Below are 22,057 nucleotides of genomic sequence, written 5' to 3' on the forward strand. Positions count from 1 at the left end.
AGCGAGCCTCGGGACTCAGTGCTCCTGGCATGGGCCTCACAAAAAGGGGCAGAGAAGGCTCCCAGGCCCCTGGGAAGGAGCAGAGCATGGCAGGCGTGTCCCCGTGGGCCCCGGAAGAGAGGAAGGAGAGCTTGTGTGAGCAGCTGCTCCAGCCGCGCGCACTGTTTACATAACCGTGTCCCATCTCTTGGCTCGGGTTGAATTGAGACCAGATGCGGATTCTTGGAAAGTGGTGCATTTGGTTCAGAATAAACAAGGGGAACATGGCTGCCGCTTGTTGGCGGGGGGCCTCCCTGAGGCCCATCCGAAGCCACGATGTGTGTGTCAGAGGCGTCTGCAACTACGTGAACACACTCGTCTGCCGTTGCAGGGACGTTGGGGGGATGGGGAAACAGAAGTACAAGGCACTCAAGGCACGGGAGCAGAATGCCTGGGTGTGTTTCCTCATGACCTGAACCTCTTCCTCGGGAAAGTGGGAGTGATAACGGGACCCACTCTCAGGGGCACCGGAAGGACTGGATCAGAGGAACTATAGAAAGACCTCACGCGGGGCTTGTAACAGAGCGGTACTCGGCACCTGTCAGCTCTCTCGTTGTTACTCCGGCCCGCAGTAGTACCAGGAGTAGTATTTTCATTACCACCTCCGTCACGACTATTCCTACTACCATCCCCAGGCTTCCTCACCCTCCACCCCCCCACCCTGCCCCGGGGTCTCACGGGGCTGGCCTCGGAGTGTGGCAGTCAGGACAGAGGCAAGAGGAATTAAAAGGATCGGTTTTCTGAGAGGAAACGAAAGGCTCTTTCCCCCTTCCTCCTGTGTTTGCTTGTGCTAAAAATAACGTCAGGAGTTCTAAGTTGGGCTTTTCTCAGATCACTCATGTTTCTGGGTAAAGCAATGCTGGGCCAGGGGCCCCCAAGAACATTCACAAGGACGCGTTTTGTGGCAACCTGAAGTGATGCCTTTGAACGAGTCTATTTTGGCTTCTTGAAGGAGCAGGATGAGACATGAGGTCTGACTCATTGCCTAAAACATGTCTGCATCTTTCAGAGAGGGGTTTATGTTACCATGTTTACCGGCTGGAAAGACTGAAGAGAAATAGGTTTATGCTCCGTTGTCTAAACAAAATTCAGACGGAGTCCACAGATGGACTGTTGTAAGGCTGACCTTCTCCCGCTCCTCCTGCTTCCTGCACGCTTGATTTAAGAGTCTTCCCTAGCTCTTCAGTTTTTCCCCTGTGAACACTAGGAGGGAGCAGCTGGTTTGGAGCCTCTTGATTCTAGCTAACTTCAGTCCTGGAGCTTCTGTGCTTTATCTCCGGGACAGGTGTGGACATGACGTTGGGGCCATGTTCCCCCTCCCCGGCAGCTCGCTGTGGAGGCCAGGGGCACCCCAGGAGATATAGATGGGGCCACCAGGGAGACGGGAGGGCATGTACTAGTGATAAGGGCCTACTTCCTCTTTCCAGGCTGACATCAGTCAGGTGTCCTGACTTGTGCAAGTCTTAAGAGGACTCCTGATTCCTGGGGTAGACCTAGGGAAATTCCAACTTGGAAAGAAATTCCAGAACCTAAGAAGAGAGAGCATGACCTGACACTTGGTGCAAGTCATTGTAATCTGGCTAGAAGGAAGGATGCTTCTACCACAAGACTCAGAGCTCGGTATCCTAAGACACAGTAGCAGGAGAGGAAGGAGATGATGAGTCCGCGGAAGACCCACAAAGCTGGTCCAGAGGAAGATGGGAGGTTGGGGTACATCCTTTGTCATCCTAGGTTGCTGGGGACCCAGATAAAACTACATCAGAGAGTTGGTGCGCACTGTAGAGGAGCTGCTGTTAATCTTCATCCTGTCCCACACCAGCCACATGTCACAGAATGGACAGTCCTGGCTGGTGCTCAGCTGCAGCGGAGACAGTGCTCTGTTGCCACTGCAGAGAAAACTGTGGGTGTGCTCCAGTCTCAGGAGGTGCTGTCATGAAGGGTGAGGGCCTTCCACTCACCCCACCCTGCTTTCCCCATGTGCGAGGAGGAGTCCTCTGGCCAGGACAAAGCCCTGTGGATGTGACGAGGGCCTAACGTGGGCTCACAGGGGACACATCCAACCCAGAGCCTGCTCTGCATGTGGCGGAAGTCTCTGCTCCTTGCAGGGCTGTCTCTGACTCGCCAAGCTGGACACCCACCTCCCCGCCGGCCAGTTCCTGGCCCCTCTCCGGGGGCTTCCTAGGTGCAGGGGCCTCAGAGCAGTGCTGCTCCGTGCCCACCTTCATCTGGACCCCATTGAACCTGTGACATGATGTGCCAGGTAAAGAGGTGTGGTCCCAGCTCCTGGGGCGGAAGTGGAAGCAGGGCACACCCTGCCAGGGCCATCCACCAAGGGCCTGATGCATAGGAGGGAGAACAGCCCAGGGCACTTTTTTTCTATGTCTGGTCGGCAAGGCAAGTGCTAAGGAGGTCAGTCTTCATGTTTCATTTTAAGGCTTTTGATGAACCCAGTTCTGTTCCCCATTGAACCATCAGTTCAATTGGGAGTGATAATTTTCCCTATTCGTGCTAATTTGAGCCAGGGTTCTCGGCTTTGGCTCCATGGTCCGTAAATCTGCTGAGATAGGGTATTAAATCTTCCAGAAAGAATTTGTTTTGAGTGGAGGAAGGGCCTGCTTTCATCAGACTCTCAAAGGGACTCAACAGGGGTTTGGGGCCATAAGTCCTATTGAAAGGTCCTCCTCCAGAGCCTGGAGAAGCCCCCTGGCGCTCTGGAGGCCAGGGTGCAGGGGTGCCCTCTTACGCTCCCTGAGATCTTATGGTCATAGACTCTCAATTATGGACCAGGAAGGGGTGGCTTGAAGGGACATATGCTTGGCCAGCATGTTTTTTCCACCCATCCCTCCCAAATCATTGACGGAACATCTGTAAGCAAAGAAATGAAATAGACTACAGGAAGAGCAGGGGGTGGGGTGGGGTAGAGATCGGAATGCCCAGGGCCCCAGATCAGAAGAAACAGTTCCATGGTGTTGCCATGTGTATTCTTAGAGGACAGACTATTGCTTGGAGAGCAAGCATATGTCCCACGGAGATTCCCACCATGTAGTGTCTGGTTGGACCGCCATGTGTGGGACAGAGATGCAATTACGTTCCACTTATAATAAGCAGCGTCAGCCCCCGCAGGCCCAGGGCGCCCACCATGGCGCTGTTCTCTAAGGGAAATCAGGCACCAGTATGGTCATGACTTTAATTTTACTCTTTGCCTTCCACCCTACAGAAGGCTGGCATGCTTCTCTACCAAGACCAACACTTCTCTGGCCAGTTAGGACATTCGAAACATAATTGATAATAATTATAAAGGAAAATCAACACCCTAAGTTCTACCGGAGTCTTTTCTTTTGAAACAGACTGAACGGCTCTGTCCCAAGACTGGTTTGAAGGTGACTGGACCGTCAGCTATGACAGGAAAAAGCAGACAGGGCTAGCCTGCTGATGAAGATTCAGCAGAGGTCACAGAGAGAGCACATGCTCTGGGTCAGACAGCTGGGAGTGGAGGATCCCTGCCGGGCAACTTTTCATGTTACCCCGGGCAGGCCACGTAGACACGAACCTCCATTTCCTTACCCTTGAAAATGAGGGTTCCATGTGCCTGGCATTTAGAAGGGGGTCGATAAACGTCAGTTCTTGTGCCCCTCACAGTGGCTGCTACATTTCCAAGCTGGAAGGACGCCTAGCGGTCAGCCGGGCTGGGGCTTCTCAGACTCTGACGTGAGGTGCGCACATCACCGGGGTGGGGGGTGGGGTGCTGACAAAACGCAGACTCTGGTGGGAAGGTGCGCAGCGGGCAGGCTCCGCCAGCCCTTGGGCCTCCCCGTGAGACGCAGAAACCGAGTACGACAGCTGTGTTGCCGAAAGGGGACTGGTGTACGGGAGGGGGCTTGCTGTGGACCCCTCAGGGGCACGGCTGCCCTGTTGCACAGCCCCTTCGTTTTCACAAGTGTGCTCACTTCTGTTCCCTCTACCTGTCCAACTCAGGCCTCAGCAGGAAAATGTGAATGAGCTGGAGCAGTGGGTTCTGGATTGGAGTAAGGATCAAGGAAATGTAAAAAAAAAAAAAAAAAAGAAAGAAACAGCCAGGAGATGAATGGGGTGGCTTCTGTGGGCTCCAGCTAGGGCTGGCTCCAGGGTTTCACTCCGTTCTGGTGCAGGATTTATAGCACTGGGACCGAGTCCACAGACTGAGGGCTGGCAGGGACACTGGAGGTCCCCGGTGATGTAGCCCAGATGGCCTGACATCGTGCAGCTGGTTAGAGGCACAGCTGGGTTGAGAGACCAGGTCCCATGACTACTGGGCCTAGAACTCTTGTCTCCACATCCACTGTCTTCCTCGAGATGTTTAAAATACATTGATGAATGAACCCAGAGGCCAAAAATTGCAGAACCCCTAAGCACCCTGCGGATCGTGAACTTTCCGTAGATGCATTTGAAAACCACTGACCAAAGGGTCAATGGAGAGACATCGGGTCCTCAAAAAAAACGTTTGTTTCCTAACATTAGCGGCATTGGAGGCAAGAAAGAGACTGGGCTCAGGGAAGGGGAGGCAGGCCAGGGCAGTCGAGAGTGGAGAATGGCGGGATAAATGTCGAAGGCCATTGTGACGGCCCCTCCGATGCAGGAAGACCCTGCCTCCCGGATGTGTGGCCTGTCAGCTCTCTCCGGGGCCCCCTGAGACTCTGAATCCCAGCCGGCCCTGCAGCGTGTGGGGCCAGGGCAGCTTGCTAACGATGAGCAGGAGGGCTCACCTGTGGCAGTCGTGCCAGATCCACGCGTGGCGGCCATTCTTGGGCCGGAAGTCAGACTGCCCATTGTTGTGGATCTGGGAGGAGAAACGCAGGAGGCGGCGGTAGCCTGTGGTGGGGTCGGTCCGGGCAGCCGAGGCGGACAGGCAGTTCTCCTCCATGGCGCACTGGAGCATGAACATGGGACGGTCCTCCAGGTAGGTGCTCTGCTGGACAATCTCCGCATTGAGGACCAGGTCAGGGGCAGCTAGGGAGGGCAGACACGATGTTCAGGCAAGACCAGACACCCCCCCACCAGCACCATCTGGGACTGGCTCTTGGCCCCTCAAGGTCACTGTGCTTGAGAAACGTCACCCCAAATTCCTCCTCCCCTTCTCTGAGGGTCCTCTTGGACACATCTGCAGTTATCAGTGCAAAGTGGCGCACACTGGTGGGCAAAATGCTGGCAATTGTTCAGTCTGGGTGATGGTACATGAGGGTTCATTATATTGTTCTTTTTCCTTTGGGGTGGCTGGAGATTTTCCATCATAAACAACAAACAACAGCAATGATAGTGTGCCTCCCTGATTCTTGGTCTGATTCTCCTGGGAACGATACAGTCTACAACATGTGTAATATTGTATGTAGACTCACAGTCTGCTAATACTGTTTCCCTTAAAAATATACCTTGAGGTATTTCCTTGTTAATACATATCTATTAGAACATGCATTTCATGGCTACATATTTATTTTTAATTTTTTTAAAATTCATTTCTGAGAGAGCGAGAGATAGCATGAACAGGGGAGGGTCAGAGAGAGAGGGAGATACAGAATCTGAAACAGGCTCCAGGCTCTGAGCTAGCTGTCAGCACCGAGACCGACGCAGGGCTTGAACCCACGAACCGTGAGATCATGACCTGAGCTGAAGTCAGATGCTTAACCGACTGAGCCACCCAGGTACTCCCATGGCCCATGTATTTAATTCATAGCCCTACCTCATATTTTTAGATGCACTGGTTGCTTAGCATTTTGCACAGTTAAAACATCCTGTAGTAAATCTGTATTTAACTTTATTTCTTTAGAACGTATTTCTGTAATTGAAATTGCTGGGATGGAGATCTGTAGGTTTTCAAGGCTCTGATGCATATTGCTAAATTACCTTCGTTTTCTTTTTAAATGTTTATTTACTTTTGAGAGAGAGAGCGCAGCGAGGGAGGGGCAGAGAGAGAGAGAGAGAGAGAGAGAGAGAGAGAGAGACACACAGAATCTGAAGCAGCCAAGGAGACACAGAATCTGAAGCAGCCAGGCTCTGAGCTGTCAGGACAGAGCCCGATGTGGGGCTCAAACCCAGGGACTGCAAGATCATGACCTGAGCCCAAGTTGGAAGCTTAACTGACTGAGCCACCCAGGCGCCCCTGCCAAATTACCTTCTTAATGGATCCTTTCAGTTTCTACTCATACTGTTGCTCTACATGAGGGTTTCCCCCAGGTACTTCTTTTATGTTTTTTTAATTTATTACAAAATTTTTTTAATGTTTATTTTTCAGAGAGAGAGAGGCAGAGAGCAAACGCAAGCAGGGCAAGGTCAGAGAGACAGGGAGACACAGAATCTGAGGCAGGCTCTAGGCTCTGAACTGTCAGTGCAGAGCCCGATGCAGGGCTTGAACTCACGAACTGCAAGATCATGACCTGAGCCCAAGTTGGAAGCTTAAGTGACTGAGCCACCCAGGTGCCCCTAGGTACTTCTTTTAAAACAAAACTTGATTTTCTCAGCACACTGCACATAGCAGGTGTTAAAAAAAATTACCAATGGCTATAGTCTGTTTGCTAAATAAACAATTCTATTAGAAGGTTTAGCTTCTATACAAAAGAATTAACTTGTAAGTTTCCCTTTAAAAGTCAGATTCCATTGACTATTTCTAGTACATTTCAGTTCACAAAATTATTGTATATGATGTACAATCAGGCCCATCCTTTCATTTCCTTCAAGTTGCTTGTAAATGTCTGAAGTGGTTGTGCACCTGTGAGCTTTGCTTCCCTCAAGTTCGCCAGAGCCCGGAGCATTCCCTTTGGCCTCCCGGCTGCATGGGGAACAGGGCAGCTCAGGACACAATTTCCGGCACGGGGCCGGCAACTTCTAGAGAGCAAATCCACCTGCAGGGCCTGGACGTGGAACTGAAGGGTACGAAGGGGGCACACGGGTGGGATGTGGTTAAGGAGTGGAAGACGTAAATCAGAGGCCCTCATTTGCTGAAATAGTTCCTCTTGGAGGGCACGTGCCAGGATGCAGCACTGCTGGTACTGGGTGTTCTGGGCGCACTTTTATCGGAGGGTGTTACGAGTCTCTAATTCATTGTCTCTACCCTACCCGGTACTCAACCGACAGCCCCTTTGCTCACCTCTGAGCTGAGCAAATGGGTGTCCATTGCTGTCTCGTCTTTCTGGGAGGAGGCCTGCCCTAGCTCCAGCTCACACATGGTCTGCAGTTAGCTGGCAGCCGGGGAGCCGGGCTCTCAGCACCTGCCCCAGAATGGGGCCTTGACCTCCCTAACATCCAAAACATCCACCAGAAGCTCATCTGAAGCATGAATTCATCTGCCCATCCACCAAGTGTTAGAGTGCACGTTGCACTGGGCTCTCTGGACAGTGCTCAACAAGGCAGACCTTACACTGTGGCAGGAGAGACAGAAGCACATACTACTTACTTACAGTTGTGTCCAGAGCTAGAAGGAGAAATACGGGGTGTGCTGGGAATTATGAGAGGGGGACCCAGTCTGGGGGAGGAGGTCAGGAAGAATTTCCTTGGAGGCAGTTATGTTTTTGTGGCTCCCTGGAGGATGAGCGGGGATTATAGGAAGTATCTCTACAATGTCAAGTAGCATGTGCCAGGCCCTGCGGCACGAAGGAGGGCCAAAGCCTGTGTGGTTGGGACACTGAGGAGCGGTGGGGGTGGAGGGTGACCCAAAATGAGGCTGGACAACACCGGCCTTGTGTAAGTCCCTGCGTTCACCTAAGCACTGTAGGAAAGCTTGGACAGGTTTGAACAGGACGGAGGCATGAGTGGGAGACGGAGACGGATTCCCGCTTCTGGGAGGGGGAGCAATTGGAGGGGCACGTGTCGCCGTGGGGATCCCGCTGAGGGGCCTCTGCAGGATGGAAAGAGGTCATCTGGACACCGGCTGAGACAGCCGGACGGAAGGAGGTAGAGGGAGTCAAGAACACAGGGAAAGGTAAAAATGAAATGGATTGTATATGGGGGTGGGTGGGGAGCAAGAAAGAGAGAGATCAAGGAAGACTTGCAGATACAGGTGTAACTGGTTGGATAGTTGCCTGCAGAATATACTCTGTCTCTGAATGCTCTCACATGCATTAAGCCAGATCAGTCAAGAGCGGTGTTCCTGGCCCAAATGGCTACTGCCCCCCTTCTGTAGGCACCCCGAGTGATACCTTTAGCCTAATTTGAGGGGTTCTCAGGGCCCCGTGAAACTTTTCATCTGTCACGAGGATCAGTAGGACCGTTTATCTCATAACTTCATGAGAAATTCCCTTCCATCTTGGTAACTAGAACAGTGAGCTTCTTTTATCTCCTGGGTTTGTTTCTATTTCATGGATACTGGTATTAATGACCAGGTTTCCTTCGTTTGTTGGCTGTTAGGAAGCTCATGGTGAATTTTATGACCTCCCAAGAGTAAATGGGAGGTCATAAATAAAATAAAATAAAACTCCACACTACAAATTTTTATTAACCTCTAGCTTGGTTCCATTTTGAGCCACTACTTTTTGCCAACCCCTACTTGTTGGTTTTGTAAGTGTTTTATTTGTATTTCTTTTCAGAGAGAGGGGTTGGTGGGAAGAGCAGAGAGAGAGGGAGAGGCAGAATCTCAAGCAGGCTCTGTGCTGTCAGCATGAAGCCTGACATGGGCCTTGATCTCACGACCCCGAGATCATGAAATCAAGAGTCGGCAGTCAGATAAGCATCTGACTTTGGCTCAGGTCGTGATCTTGCGGTTTTTGAGTTCGAGCTCCGTGTCGGGCTCTGCACTGACAGCACGGGGTCTGCTTAGGATTCTCTCCTTCTCTCTCCCTGCCCTTCCCCTACTTGCGCTCTCTCTCTCAAAAATAAATAAATAAACATTTAAAAAAAAAAAAGAGTCACTTAATGGACTGAGCCACCTGGGCACTCCTTTTGTATCTGCTTTTCTCTTATGCTACATTTTACTGAGGTTCATATTAATTTCCTTTTGGAAATGATGGTATATTACAAAATAAAATAAATTAAGAAGCCAAGCAAAGACCTCTGACTGCTTCTTTCTGCCAGAATGTTCTAATGTTCTTCTGGGCTGGGGGGGGGGAGGGGAGGGGATGACAAGGATGATGGTCTCCTCAGATCCTCAGATGGGACATGATAACAATGTGCCGTCTGCCCAGAGAAGCTCACACCAGGGTGGACAGCCCCCCACCTTACAAGGCTTGGGTGACTGAGTCTAACGGGGTCGATGGGCGGATGCAGCTCACTGAGCCCAGGTGTGCTCTTCCCCTGGGTCTGCGTGATGGTAAGAGGTACACATCACTGTTTAATGTGCATGTGTATGTATTCATCGTCCCGTTTAATTTCCAGTGCCTCAGAAAAGACATCAGCTGTCGATCATAGTGGTTAACTAACTTGCCAAGGTCAGCTAATAAATGGTGAGTGGGGGTCTGGTCTCCGTTCTCTGGCCAGATCCTAGGCCTCTGCCACCTCCCAGATTCACGAGGGAGAAGGCTAAGCGTGGTTTTATAAGGTCAGGGGTGGGGAGAGCAGAGTCTGGGCATCAGGAGAGCAGTGTGCTCACAAGGCTGCATGGCTCGTCCCCTCTCTCTCTCTCAGCACAGAAGGGAGCCTTCATGAGCTGAGCCATTTTGAGTGAGTTTCTCCTTCTGTGTTTTTAGGATCTCTGGGATTCCCAGGGAGTCGCCCGGAAGCTAAGTTTCCTCCAAGGTGTGAAAACAGGAAATGCTCTTTGGAGCAAGGTGAGAGGAAGGAAGCCAACACACGTGGAGCACCTCGTATGTACTTAGTCTGCTTTACTGACCTCAGAGATCCTCCGAGGAAGGTGCGGTCTTCCTCATAAACTGGTCAGAACAAGGAGTTCTCAGTCACTTCGTCTACACTGGCCCTGCCATTTGAACCCAAGGCTCCCAGACTCCCAAGTCTGTCCCTCTTGCTTGTCCTTGCACTCTCAGCAGGCAAATTGTGGGGTTGCCGGTTGGGGGTAGCTCCCCCCACCCAACTCTTTTCTCCTAAAATGAGTCTCTGCTTTCCTCTTTGGCACCGCTCAGAGCGGAGGCCCCAGAACCTCTCAAGGAATAATCAGGGAGGCTCTCTGGAGCCTGGCGGCGAGGGTGGGACAGGACCCCCAGGGACACTCACTTTCTGAGCAGGCGACTCCAGCCCCATATTGTACCGCGCCCTGGGGGCAGGTCACATCCTCGTCGTGACGGCAGTGCGCCAGGGACAGCTCCGTTCCCGAACACTTCACTCCGCTCATGACCACTTTGTTGGCGAAGATGTCCCCGTGCCAATACCAGGTCTCCTGGATGAAGCAAAAGAAATGGGAAGTGGGTCACCTTGAACTGTCACTTTCTCATATTCTGTCAACTTTTGGCCTCACAAAAATCCCCAGGCTAAAGCTAAATGAGTCCCATTTTTTTCAGATGGAGACAGCTGAGGCACAAACAGCCATTTACCTGGGGCACGCGCTTTGCTCGTGGCAGAGTGAGGGAGACACTCGCCCTCTGGTTCTGCCACTGCTCCCTTCGGGGAAGGCAGAGCTAAGACTTTGGTCAAACAGCTGCTGAATGCTGTGCATCAGAAATGGCAGGCACCTGCAACTCATGCTGCTTGCTTTCCCGCCCTGCGCCCAGGGCAGACATGACTAATCAAACACAGCACTCTCTTCTCTAAACCCAATGTGCTCTCAGGATCCTCAACACAGGGCTCCAGGGAGACACTGCCAAAAACAGCAGGACAAGCAGCCTCCTAGAGAATGCTGTTTTTCCACTCCCTTTGGAGCCTGAGAGAGCGCCTTGGCTGGTCAAAGCAGTATAAGCAGAGACACTCTGGGAAGCCAGGACCCCAGAGGGTGTGGGCAGTGCTATCGGAGGCCTGACCCTTCTGAAGGCTGGAGGAGGAGCCACAGGGCAGCCTCTGCTAGGGACTCCACTCCTGCCCTGGACCCATCCAGCCTGCAGCAGGCAATCAGGCTCAGCAAGGCTGCGGACTTGTCCTGAGTCTCTCCCTAAGAAATCCCGTCCTGGGGAATGACACGGCCACCTGGGCACAGGAGCTGGAGTCAGGGTTAGTAAAGCGAGATGTGGGCTCTAGCCATTTTCCTCTTCTGTGAGAAGGTATTGGAGCCGGGATACTGAGTACCTGAGACCATTCCATGTCACAGGGAGACACACTGAGGCATGGAAGGGTGGCTGCTTTGTCCTAGACCATTATACAGCAGGCTGGAAGGCGGGTACAGTTGGAAATAGACCTTGAGCCTCCTATCTCTGGCTCTTCCCCCCCTCCCCCTGCCCCAGCCTCTTTCTGACAATGTTCCCTCACAGTATAGGGAACAGAAGTCAATGGTTTTTGAAGCCAAAGGGCTTCTTGCCTTTCCTCTGCTGCCTTCCAACAGAGGCAGGGAGCTTAGCTGCCTTCATCTGAGTCCCTCTCTTTAAGGAAGGGGCTGGGGGACGGAGGGCACAGATGTGGGACAAGGCTTGGAGATTTACCAGCCAATCCCAGGGAGAATGCAGGAGTACAGACACCAGCTAGGAAATGTGGTCTGGCCAGAGGGGCCTCCAGGGGAGTGAGCTAAGGCTTCTGGGGTGCTGGGCCTTGGGCTGGACGGTTTCTGCTGCCCCAGAGAACCGAGTTGCTCCCTCTGAATAGGCGCATCAGGAGATCCCGGAATCAGCCCACAGTCCAGGGTGGTTCCCGGCACTCAGAGCTGAGTGGACCCTGGAAACCAGAGTCCACCCCCTTACTCTGTAGTGGGGAAACAGGCCAGAAGGGAGGATGACCCACCCAAGGACTCAGGGCTGTGAGGGGCAGAGCTAGGGCAGAGATGAGGTTCCGACCCACCTCCCCTTCCCTCCAGGGCCCAGTGCACTTTGCTCTCCACCTTCCGGATAGCTGGAGAAGGTTCATGGAAAATAGGGGCTGACTGTGGGGGCAACGTCAGACTGGATAGAGGGGTCTGAGGCTGGGGTTTCTCACCTGGAAGGCGTTGCTGGCAAAGCCCAGGCCCAGCTGCCGGCAGACCACCATGGCCTCCACAATGCCCCAGTTCTCACCACACACTGTCCCCCATACGAGGGACCCATTCCTCTCCACCAGCACCTCGACTCGGCCCTCGTAAGGGTTCCGGCCCCCGTTCAGGCGCAGCTGTGGGCAGAGAGAAAGGCATGGTCAGCAGGTAGAGACAGGGGGCAGCTATGATGGCAGCCCCACCATACTGCCATCAGTCTCAATTTCCCCAAGCCAGGGGGTCCTGCCTGGGACACAGCTGGATTCAACAGCATCACTGACAGCCTACTGTGTGCCCCTATCGTGCCCAGCATGGTCTTACGTATTTGGTCCCCATCCACAGGCATCCTGGAGCCTTAGAACCCTGTGTAGCTGGAGGGAAGGCACTGACCCCCACCTCCCCAAGTGGCATGGGTCTCTACCCCCTGCTGCTCTCCCTGAGACTACCTGCAGGGGCTGCCCTTAGAATCAGACCCTAGGGGGGGATGCATCCAGGGGCCTAAGACTCCTTCCTGGGCCCTTTTGTCATCACCATACCCTCTGCTCAGCTTGTTCGAGCCCCCGATCCCATCTGCCCCCGCCCCCACTGTCCTCTCCACCAGAACTCCGTTCTGAGACCCTGTAGCCAGCTGCCTATTTGACGGTTCTGCTTGGCACCTTGGAAAGGCCCGAATCAGAACCTGGCATCTTTTCTGTCCCCAGCTAAGCCTGTGCTCTAACTCTCCCTCGCTCCCTATTTCAGCAAAAGGCACTGCCAGCCACTCCAGGGGAATCAAGCTTTCAATAAAGGGCCAGGTGGTAGCTTAGGCTCTGGGGGCCCTGTGCTCCATGTCATAACTGCTCAGCTCGGCCGCGTCGCTTAAGAGCAGCCATGGCAGATGTGTAAATGGCCAGGCATGGCTGTGTTCCAGGAAAACTATAATTACAAAACCAGGCAGAGGGATAGGCTTGGCCTGCAAACTCTAGTTTGCTGATCTCGAATCTACTCTGTTTTACAAGCCAGATATCTTGGAGCCGTTCTCTACCCCATCCTCGACCCCATCCTCTCTCTTCCCCCACATCCTGTCAAAATCTGCCTCCGTGGATTTAATCTCCAAAGTCTCTTTCCAATCCATCGCTTCCCTCCGGCTCCGTGCAGACCCTCTTGTCCTGGGCGCCATCACCTCCTGCCTGAGCCAGACCTCCGCCCCCCTCCCTCCCCTACTCTGGACTCCATCGCCCTATTGTCTAGTCAGAAGCCAGAGTCGTCTTTGAAAACCGCCCAACTGTGTCACTTCCCTGCTCAGAACACATCAGCGGCTTCACTTTCCTCCACTGCTCACTCTTGCCTCCTGTTCTCTCACCTCCAGGCACGTGGGCCTTATCTCCGTTTCTGTGGCTACCTAACTTTCCTGAGCAATTAATACAGTAAGTCACACGTCTCACACTGAAGCCCACCGCATACAGATGCCCTTCTGCCTGGCTGATCCTTGTCTGTCTTTCCGATTCCATACCCAACGAAACTTCTCTATCACCAGGGTCACCTGAACCCCGCAGGGTCAGGGCCCACGTACACATTCCATTGCTCCCCACCTGTTTCCTTCTTAGCTTTATGACAGTTATAAATAAGCTACCTTACAGTTTGTTTAACGCCTGTCTCCTCTGCCAGAATATAAGCTCCCAAGGGCAGAGTTGCACTTGTGTGGTTTGCCATGTGATCAATAAGTAAGCAAGCACCTCACAAATGTTAGGTTCTCCAACACCACTTTTGGAATGAATGAGTAAGTGACCAGTCTTATGGACTGAAGGCATGGACCAACTTACATGAGGTCAGGCAGAGAGATCTGGAGGTTGGGGCATGTTTCTAAAAATGTAACATCTGAACCAAACACCTTACCCTCCTCCTTCCCTTTATATGTCTAGCAATTCATTCCTTTGGGACAAGGCATGACACCTCCAGGGACCCTCAGCAGACTGGGCTGTGGGCTCACCAGTTCTTAGCAGCCATAACTCCTAGGGCAGGAATCTCAATTCATACTATGGGCTTAGGGGTTGCAAAAGTCAGTGAGGTCAGGTGGCAAACAGACAAGTCAAGGGCAGCCATGATGCTAGGCCTATGTCCCAGGCTTGTTGAGTGGAAGAATTAAATGAGACAATTCAGGGGCACCTGGGTGGCTCAGTCAGTTAAGTGTCTGATCCTGATTTTGGCTCAGGTCATGATCTCACAGCTCATGGGTTTGAGCCCCACGTTGGGCTCTCTATGGATGGCATGGAGCCTGCTTGGGATTCTCTCCCTGCTCACACATGCTTACTCACGCTCTCTCTCAGAACAAATGAATAAAAAAAATAAACGAGTGAGTTAGTTCATGTAAAGTGCTCAGAGTCTGGCACAAAGTAGGTGCTCAAGAAATATTAGCCATCATTATAGCAATGATCTTTATTAGGGTAGGAGTCCCATCAGACATCAAAACTCTTTTCAGAAGAAATAGAAGGGGTCACAGCATGCAAGAAGGAGGCTGGCCTTCTGGAGGCCAATGTTTGTCTTCCTGAGTGTCTGAGGCTGAGGACCCCAGGTGAAGGTGGGCACCAGACACTGTCGTAGATATGGGTTGTATATCTTTGGGTCTATGTAAAAACACAAACAAATAAGATGAGCAGAGCCATTTATAAAATCCCAGAATGGCAGGAGGCAGGCCACTCACCTCCAACATCCCAAGGAAGGGCCAGTGCTTTGGGCAGGGTGGGTGTTAAAACCCATCAGGGACACCTCTACGTAACCCCAGGCCAGCCCTTCTGCCTACCTGAGACCTAACAAAGGCCTTTACTTTCACCATATACTCCCTTTACATGCTTACAGAACTCTGCCCATAATGCCAGCCCCTCCCCAGAGATGAAATCAGTTGTGCAGATTTCACCAGATCCATTCACCCAGCTGATGTTCGCTGAGCATCTGCTCTGAGACAGGCACGGTGCTCGGGCCGGGACATTTAGAGACAGACTTCAAGCACGTATGGTGTCTGCGGACCCGTGCAAGTCCCTTGTGGACATGAGTTCCTTCTGCTCTCACACTATCCTGCTAGGTCATCCCCATTCTACAGACAGGAAAGCAGAGTCTCAGATAAGGGAAGCGCCTCGTAACTTCCATACCAGACTACCTCCAAACCATCGATGCTAAGCTTCCTGCTCCAGGCAGGGCTGCTTTGGATTCAGAGCGGGGACCACTGACCCAGACCCGAGGACTGTGTTGGGCCTTCACAGTCCGGCGGGGGAGGGAGCACGCTGGCTGTGAGGTCTGGGCCCTGGGGCCTGGGCTTTAGTGTTCTGAGGCATTTCCTGTCCACTGAGGTCAGACTGATCCCTGAAGCTTCGAGACTCACAAAGGAACCTTATTTTGGGTCTCCTGAAACCCGTCTCAGGTTGCCTCTCTGGGCCCCCTGCTTTGACAAGGAGCAGTCTGTCAGCCTCTCACCCACATCCCCTCTCCCTCCTCTCCTGGTCCCAAGTCTCCTGGCCGTGGCCCTTTGGATACTGTGTGTGGACAGACAGACAGACACCGGGGACTGTGACAGAGCAGGCCTTGCATCTAGGCCTTGGGCCGAGCGCTTCCACAACTTGGGCTCTGATCTCGGGAGCCAGAGGTAAGCTTCCGTTCTCTTTGGGACATCCAGATCCCTCCCCTCCCCACCGTGTGGTGCCCAGCTCCCACCACCAAGCCCGGGGTGGGGGGGGACAGTGGGGAGGGAGGCCCATGGGGGTGCACGTGTCCCGTGGGCCAGCTTAGCACTGAAGCTCAGATAGCAGCGGGCAGTCAAGTTAAAGAGCAGAATGACTTTCAGGCAGGTTTAGAACCGGTTGTGGATTCCTGTGGACCGTGCCCTGCCTTACTGGGGACAGATGGAGCCTCCAGCTGCCCCCTCCACAGGCCACTGCCTCCTGAAGACTGACATCATTTTGTCGTCTCGAGATCAGTGAAGGGTGAGGATGGAGGAGCTGGATGAACCCCTGTTCACACTTCGTCCTGCTCCCAGAGAGCACTGGGACTCCCAAGTGCAAGGCCTCTGTGTCCATGGCCCTCTTGAGGAGGTTCTAGAAGACTTTCTCCCTTGTCCATCTCTGCCTGTGCAGCCCTCCCAAAGGTGGCTGGCCATGTGGCAGCATCCCTGTCCTGCATTCTCGAGCCAAGGGAATCTCAGGGCCTCTGGCTGAGGCACGTAGCTGCAGGTTGACTCGTGGGGTCACCAGGGGTGAGTGGGGGCCTCTCCTTGAAGCCCTTCTCCATGTTGCTGCTGTGCATAGGCTTGGAGCAGCCTCTGTGACAGGGACCATGTTTCCATGACGCGAGAAGGAATCTGAGTGCTTCAAGATGCACTCGGAGGCCTTTCCTCATTTTCCAGAGAAGACCAGTGGGAGCAAGAGGCGAGCCATGAGGCTCTGACCTGGCCCAGGACATTGCTCTCCATTCCCAGGGCCCCACTCCTAGGCACCAGCATTCTGGAAATAGCCTGGCCCGCTAACTCGAGGTGCTCTGACATCACCAGCGCCGGTGGCACCCCAAGAGGCGTCGGAGAAGCCAGTGGCCTCTGGCCCTCACTCTTCCACCTCGTCAGCCAGTGAGGATACCAGGGAAGGTCAATCCTGCTCTACATGTCTGAAAATAACCCAGGCACTTCCCTGGGCTCCCGAGGGCAGCAGTCTGGGGTTTGAAAGAAGAGAGTGAGCTGCAGGCAGCCACGTGTCCCTGAGCATGAAGAGGGAAAGCAAAAACACTTCCAGCCCGCGGAGGAGGGCAAGGCTGCATCATGTTTTGATAAGGTTGTGGATAACCAGTGCCACACCTGTTTGCAGAGGTGAGGGGGTAGGAGGCGAGGTAACCCGGACCAGATGTTAGCATGAAAGGAGGTGCGGGCACTTTCCAACTCACATTCCGTACGTGGGCTTGGTCCTGCCACCAGGCCTGGCCAGCCCCATGGTGCAGAGGTGAACTGGAGGTCAGCAAGGGGGGGTCCCCTGGTGCGCTCACCTGCTGCTCCCCCAGCCTCCTCGGCTTGGCTCCTCCCCCCTGCCCAGCCCCCAGCAGGGAGGGGAATGAGGCTTTGCTGTGGCTGGATGCCCAAAGCCACTGGGTTCCAAGTCTGTGGCCTTTTATTAGACATTCAATAGACAAGTCAATTTCCTCATGCACAGGGTTGGAAGGGAAGCTAGGGAAATCCTCTCTCTCACCTCCCTATTTTCCAAAGAGTAAACTCAAGCCTCAAAGAAATTAAATAAGGAATCAGCCAGGGAGTGAGTGTTGTGAACTGTGTCCTCCCGCCCCGTAAAATCCATGTGCTGAAGCCCTAGCCCCTAATGTGGCTGTGTCTGGAGAAAGCGTGTTTCAAGCGCTAATGAAGGTTACATGAGGTCATCAGGGCGGGCCCTCGTCCCATATGACTGGTGTCCTTATAAGAAGAGGAAGAGGCACCAGGGATGCAGACACAGAGGTCACGCGAGGCCACAGTGAGACGGCAGCCATCTGCAAGCCAAGGAGAGAGGCCTCAGAGGCAACCAACTGTGCCAGCACTTTGATCTTAGACTTCTAGCTCCTAGAACTGGGAGAACATAAATTTTTACTGTCTAAACCACCCGGTCTGTGGTATTTTGTTATGGCAGCCGTGGCGAACTAACAACAGCGATAAAACACGGGAATCCTGATTGCTCCGTCCGGCGCTGTGGCTGGCAGCCCTGGGAGCCCCAGGCCACACCGTGTGGAAGGCTGGCCCGCTGCCATGCTGGGACAACCAGCACAGCCTGTACGACTTTCTTTCACAGGTGACCGCCCCCATTTCCTTTCTGGGGGATGGCAACCAGGTATAAAACTCCCCCACGCCGCATGCTTGAGCTCCAGGAGCCCCTCGTGCAGCCTGGAGGGCAAGGGTAAGGCTGTTTGTGCCTGGAATGTGGTGTGTCCGTTGGCATCAGCGAGCACACAGCCTGGCTCAGCCATACCTACTGTAGAATGCATCTGGAAAACACTTTCTCTGGCCCAGGTCTTTCATTTGTGTTGGAAACCCTGCTCCAGCCAACTCTGATCAGCCTAAAGTGAAGGGTGCCACAGCATACTGGGACACGTGGCGTGTCACCTTTTGTAGCTCTGTTACCTATCTCGGGATGCCACCAGACAATCAGCGATGGTGAGCCTTCTCCGCAGCTGTGGGCTTGTGGCCTGTGCTCCTGTTAGCCCACAGGCAAATGCATAGCTTGGCTCAGCGCTGTCGGGTTCACGTTCTTGGCCTATTGGGCCGCGAATTGCACAACACATGTTGTGGTTGACCAATTTAGTAGTATCCTTGGCAAGCTGGTGCCAAGGTCAAGAATCACCGGCAAAGCAAGAACCTGACTGGGGAATCATCCGGCACCCTGATATGTCTGCATTTGCTCATTTTTACTTATTTTTATTTTTTTGTAATGTTTACTTACTTACTTTGAGAGAGAACGTGTGTGCGTGCGCATGAGAGAGAGAGCAGGGGAGGGGCAGAGAGAGAGAGAGAGAAAGAATCCTAAGTAGGCTCTGCGATGCCAGCACAGAGCCCAACACAGGGCTTGAACCCATGAACCATAAGATCATGACCTGAGCCAAGATCAAGAATCGGAGGCTTATCTGACTGAGCCACCCAGGCGCCCCCACATTTGTTCATTTTCAAAATAAGTGCTTAAGGAGCACTTTGGTAGCTCTGTTGGTTGAACATCGGAGTCCTGATTTGGGCTCAGGTTATGATCCCAGGGTCATGGGATTGAGTCCCACATCAAGCTCCACCCTGAGCATGGGGTCTGCTTAGGAGTCTCTCTCAAAAGTAAAAAAAAAAATTAAAAAATAAAAAAAGTTTCTCTCTCTCTCTCTCTCTCCTTCTTCCCTCTCCCCTGCTCAGGCTTGTGCGCTTGCTCTCTCTCTCTCTCTCTCTGAAAAAATAAATAAATAAATAAATAAAAGAAGCACTAAATAAATCCTTCCAACATGCCAGCCCTATAGCAGATCATGCACAGGACCCAGACAAGTTCATGGCATAGTGAAGAGCAGTAAGCAGGATGTACTGGGCCCCCCTTTTTTTTTTTAATCTTTTTTTTTTTTAATGTTTTATTTATTTCTGAGAGAGAGAGGCAGTGTGAGCAGGGGAAGGTCAGAGAGAGAGGGAGACACAGAATCCAAAGCAGGCTCCAGGCTCTGAACTAGCTGTCAGCACAGAGCCTGATGCAGGGCTCAAACCCATGAACTGTGAGATCATGACCTGAGCTGAAGTCAGACTCTCAACTGACTGAGCCACCCAGGCGCCCCTGTACTGGGCCTTTCTGTAGGACTGGATAGACTGGGAGGAATTCATCTTGCTGGCAACCCCTGTGGGAAAGATCACCCATGCTAGCCACACGATGTAGGTTTTTAGAGACTCCATCTCATGAAAGGAAAGGTGTGTCTCTAGTGTAATGCTGTTAAGTTTCCCCTTATTTCCCTCTGGTTGCCAAAGTACAGTCTTTTGTCCCAAAATATTGTCTATATTGTGCTTATGTTTGTGTAATTTGTAGACCTGCTGTCGATGTAGTTCCTCTGGGTCTTTGGCTAGGGACCATGCCAAGGGTGTCCCAGGTGCTTCAGACCTTGAGTGCCAAGGGTGTCCCAGGTGTTTACAGAAGGGACTGCCCTGAGATCACACCACACGTCCAGTCCCAGAACAGAGTGAGGCACACAGTGTATGCCCGACATCGGCCACTAAGGACAGGGGTGTTTATATATACGTTTTCTCACTTTGGCCATTTAATGAATGCTAGGTGACAATGTCCTTAATGGTGACAGCAGTGGAGCCTGAGCCCTTTCTGAGTTCATCATCAGAGCACTCTAACATCACCTGTTAGAAGTCTTCAGTGTGAGGCCACCTGGCTTATACCCTCTGGGGCTCGGTCACCAAAACAGAACATAATCCCCTCACCTTTTTCTGGAGGCCCATGGCAGGGATGTTACATCTCACACCAGCATCTTCCTCGTGGCTGCAGCCCTGAGACTCGGCGTTGAACTTGCAGTCTATAATGGACTTCTCATTTCCAGTGCACTCGATCTCATTGAGGTGGATGGGTCCTATCCCTGGGGGAGGAAATAAACATGCGCTATTGACACCTTGTGGAGGAAAGTTTCTGGAGTGGGCAAGAACATCTTAGACAGTAAGAACATGTTTCTCCATCCTTAAAACTTCCAACTGCTTCCCATAATGAGCTCAAAGATCCAGGCCTCCTCTTCCTGGAAAGAACTGCTTCTTTCTACGATTCACTTCTCCCATAAAAGCAAATCAAATGTGCTTATTAACTTCCTATGTGACCTTGGCCAACCCACTCAGCCTCTCTGAATAGGTTTTCTTCCTTAAATAGAGGAACTGGACGAGAAGACATCTAAGTTCCCTCTTCAACTTTAATACTCTATGCATTTATGAACTTCTAGGAACCTTTATAGGGGATGACTATCCCTATAGATTCAGAGTCTCCGCAGGAAAGTGATGGCACCCTCAAAGTGGATGCTTTGAACAGAGCTGGAAAAAAGGATTTTGAAAACAAAGGTATGGACAAAGTGTGGGGAAATCACAAAGTCACAACAGACAGTCCAATACTCAGGCTAATGATGGTGGGCCACAGACACGGTCCCTAGGCCAGTGGGAGTGAAAGGAAGATGGCGGTATTGACCCAAGAGAGCAAAGAAGCTGTGTGGAGAGGCCACCTGCTACCCTTGGTTGAGGAGGGACACAGCAGCCCACCGGGAGCCTCAGGGAGCCTCTGTCCTCTCTCCTCTCCCCATCCCGTCTCCTGCCAGTGCTCCCTGGGCACTGGCCGTGTGGATGTACCCACGGCAGGGAAGGGCACCCAGCAAATGACCTATGGTGACCATGCAGGGAAGCTTCTCTCACAGACACCCAGATAACCAAAGGGAGGCCCCCTCTGCTGGGGAGAAAGGAGAGAGAGAATTTGTAATCTGACCAGTCTAAGCTCAACTCAGCTCACAGGGCTACCTCCCCTCTGTCTAGCCCATCAACATGGATCAAAGTCCAGTTCTTTTTTTTTTTTTAAGCATATCTATTTATTTTTATTTATTTAAGTTTTTTAATGTTTATTTATTTTTGAGAGAGAGAGAGTCAGAGTGTGAGTGGGGGAGAGGCAGAGACAGAGGGAGTCACAAAATCCAAAGCAGGCTCCAGGCTCTGAGCTGTCAGCACAGAGCCCGATGTGGGGCTCGAACTCATGGACTGCGAGATCATGACCTGAGCTGAAGTCAGATGCTTAGCTGACTGAGCCACCCAGGTGCCCCTAAGCATATTTATTTATTTTGAGAGAGAGAGAACTAGAGAGAGAGAGAGAGAGAGAGAGAGAGAGAGAGTACACAGGAAGGGCAGAGAGAGAAGGAGAGAGAATCCCAAGCACACACAGCTGACAACACAGAGCCTGACTTGGGGCTTGAACTCATGAACTATGAGATCATGACCTGAGCCAAGATCGAGTCAGATGCTTAACTGACTGAGCCGAGGTGCTCCTCTAAGTCTAGTTCTTTCTAGGAGCTCTGGGCTGCAAGGACTCCCACACTGGTCCCTGCCGGCCTGTGATCACCTCTCTCTCCTGCCCTCACTCACCATCCTCCTCTAGATGGGGTCCTCCCCCTCCGCACTCACTCACTCAAACTTCCGATCTTCTAACTCTCCCTTGATCCTGCCCTCTGGCCTGTCAGTTTCATCTGCATCAGGGTGAACTTCTTGGAAGAGTCACCTGTTTTGCCTCCTTTACCTTCTCCTGTCTGTTTCTCTGCCAGCCCTCTCCATCTCAGGAAGTGGTATCCATCTGGCCTGGTGTTCTCGCCAGACCCCAGAGGTCATCTCTGGCACACACACCCCCTGTGGCTGCCAAGGAAGCCATCACCACATTCCATTCACTCCCCTAAACCCGGGTGCTTTTCATGTCTGCCAGCATAACATTCATCCCACTCTGCCATCATCCATTTGGACAAATACAACAGCCTCCAGGCTCCCTCTTGCTTGCTCAG

General features: G+C 52.5%; 1 protein-coding gene across 4 annotated transcripts in view; it reads right to left on the bottom strand.

The window, feature by feature from the left end:
- Positions 1-22,057, bottom strand: part of LOXL2 (lysyl oxidase like 2) — a 94,219-nt gene that overhangs the window by 5,973 nt on the left and 66,189 nt on the right. For all 4 annotated transcript variants that reach the window (XM_077766636.1, XM_077766634.1, XM_077766633.1 and 1 more), the window contains 4 exons: positions 19,971-20,122; positions 12,007-12,174; positions 10,168-10,330; positions 4,782-5,025 (listed from right to left, as the gene is read on the bottom strand). In XM_077766636.1, coding sequence (XP_077622762.1) covers positions 4,782-5,025; positions 10,168-10,330; positions 12,007-12,174; positions 19,971-20,122 — 727 coding nt within the window. The remainder of the gene's footprint in view (positions 1-4,781; positions 5,026-10,167; positions 10,331-12,006; positions 12,175-19,970; positions 20,123-22,057) is intronic.

This window comes from Crocuta crocuta, unplaced genomic scaffold (genome assembly GCF_008692635.1).
Source record: "Crocuta crocuta isolate KB4526 unplaced genomic scaffold, BGI_CrCroc_1.0 scaffold225, whole genome shotgun sequence".
Taxonomy (NCBI): Eukaryota; Metazoa; Chordata; class Mammalia; order Carnivora; family Hyaenidae; genus Crocuta; species Crocuta crocuta.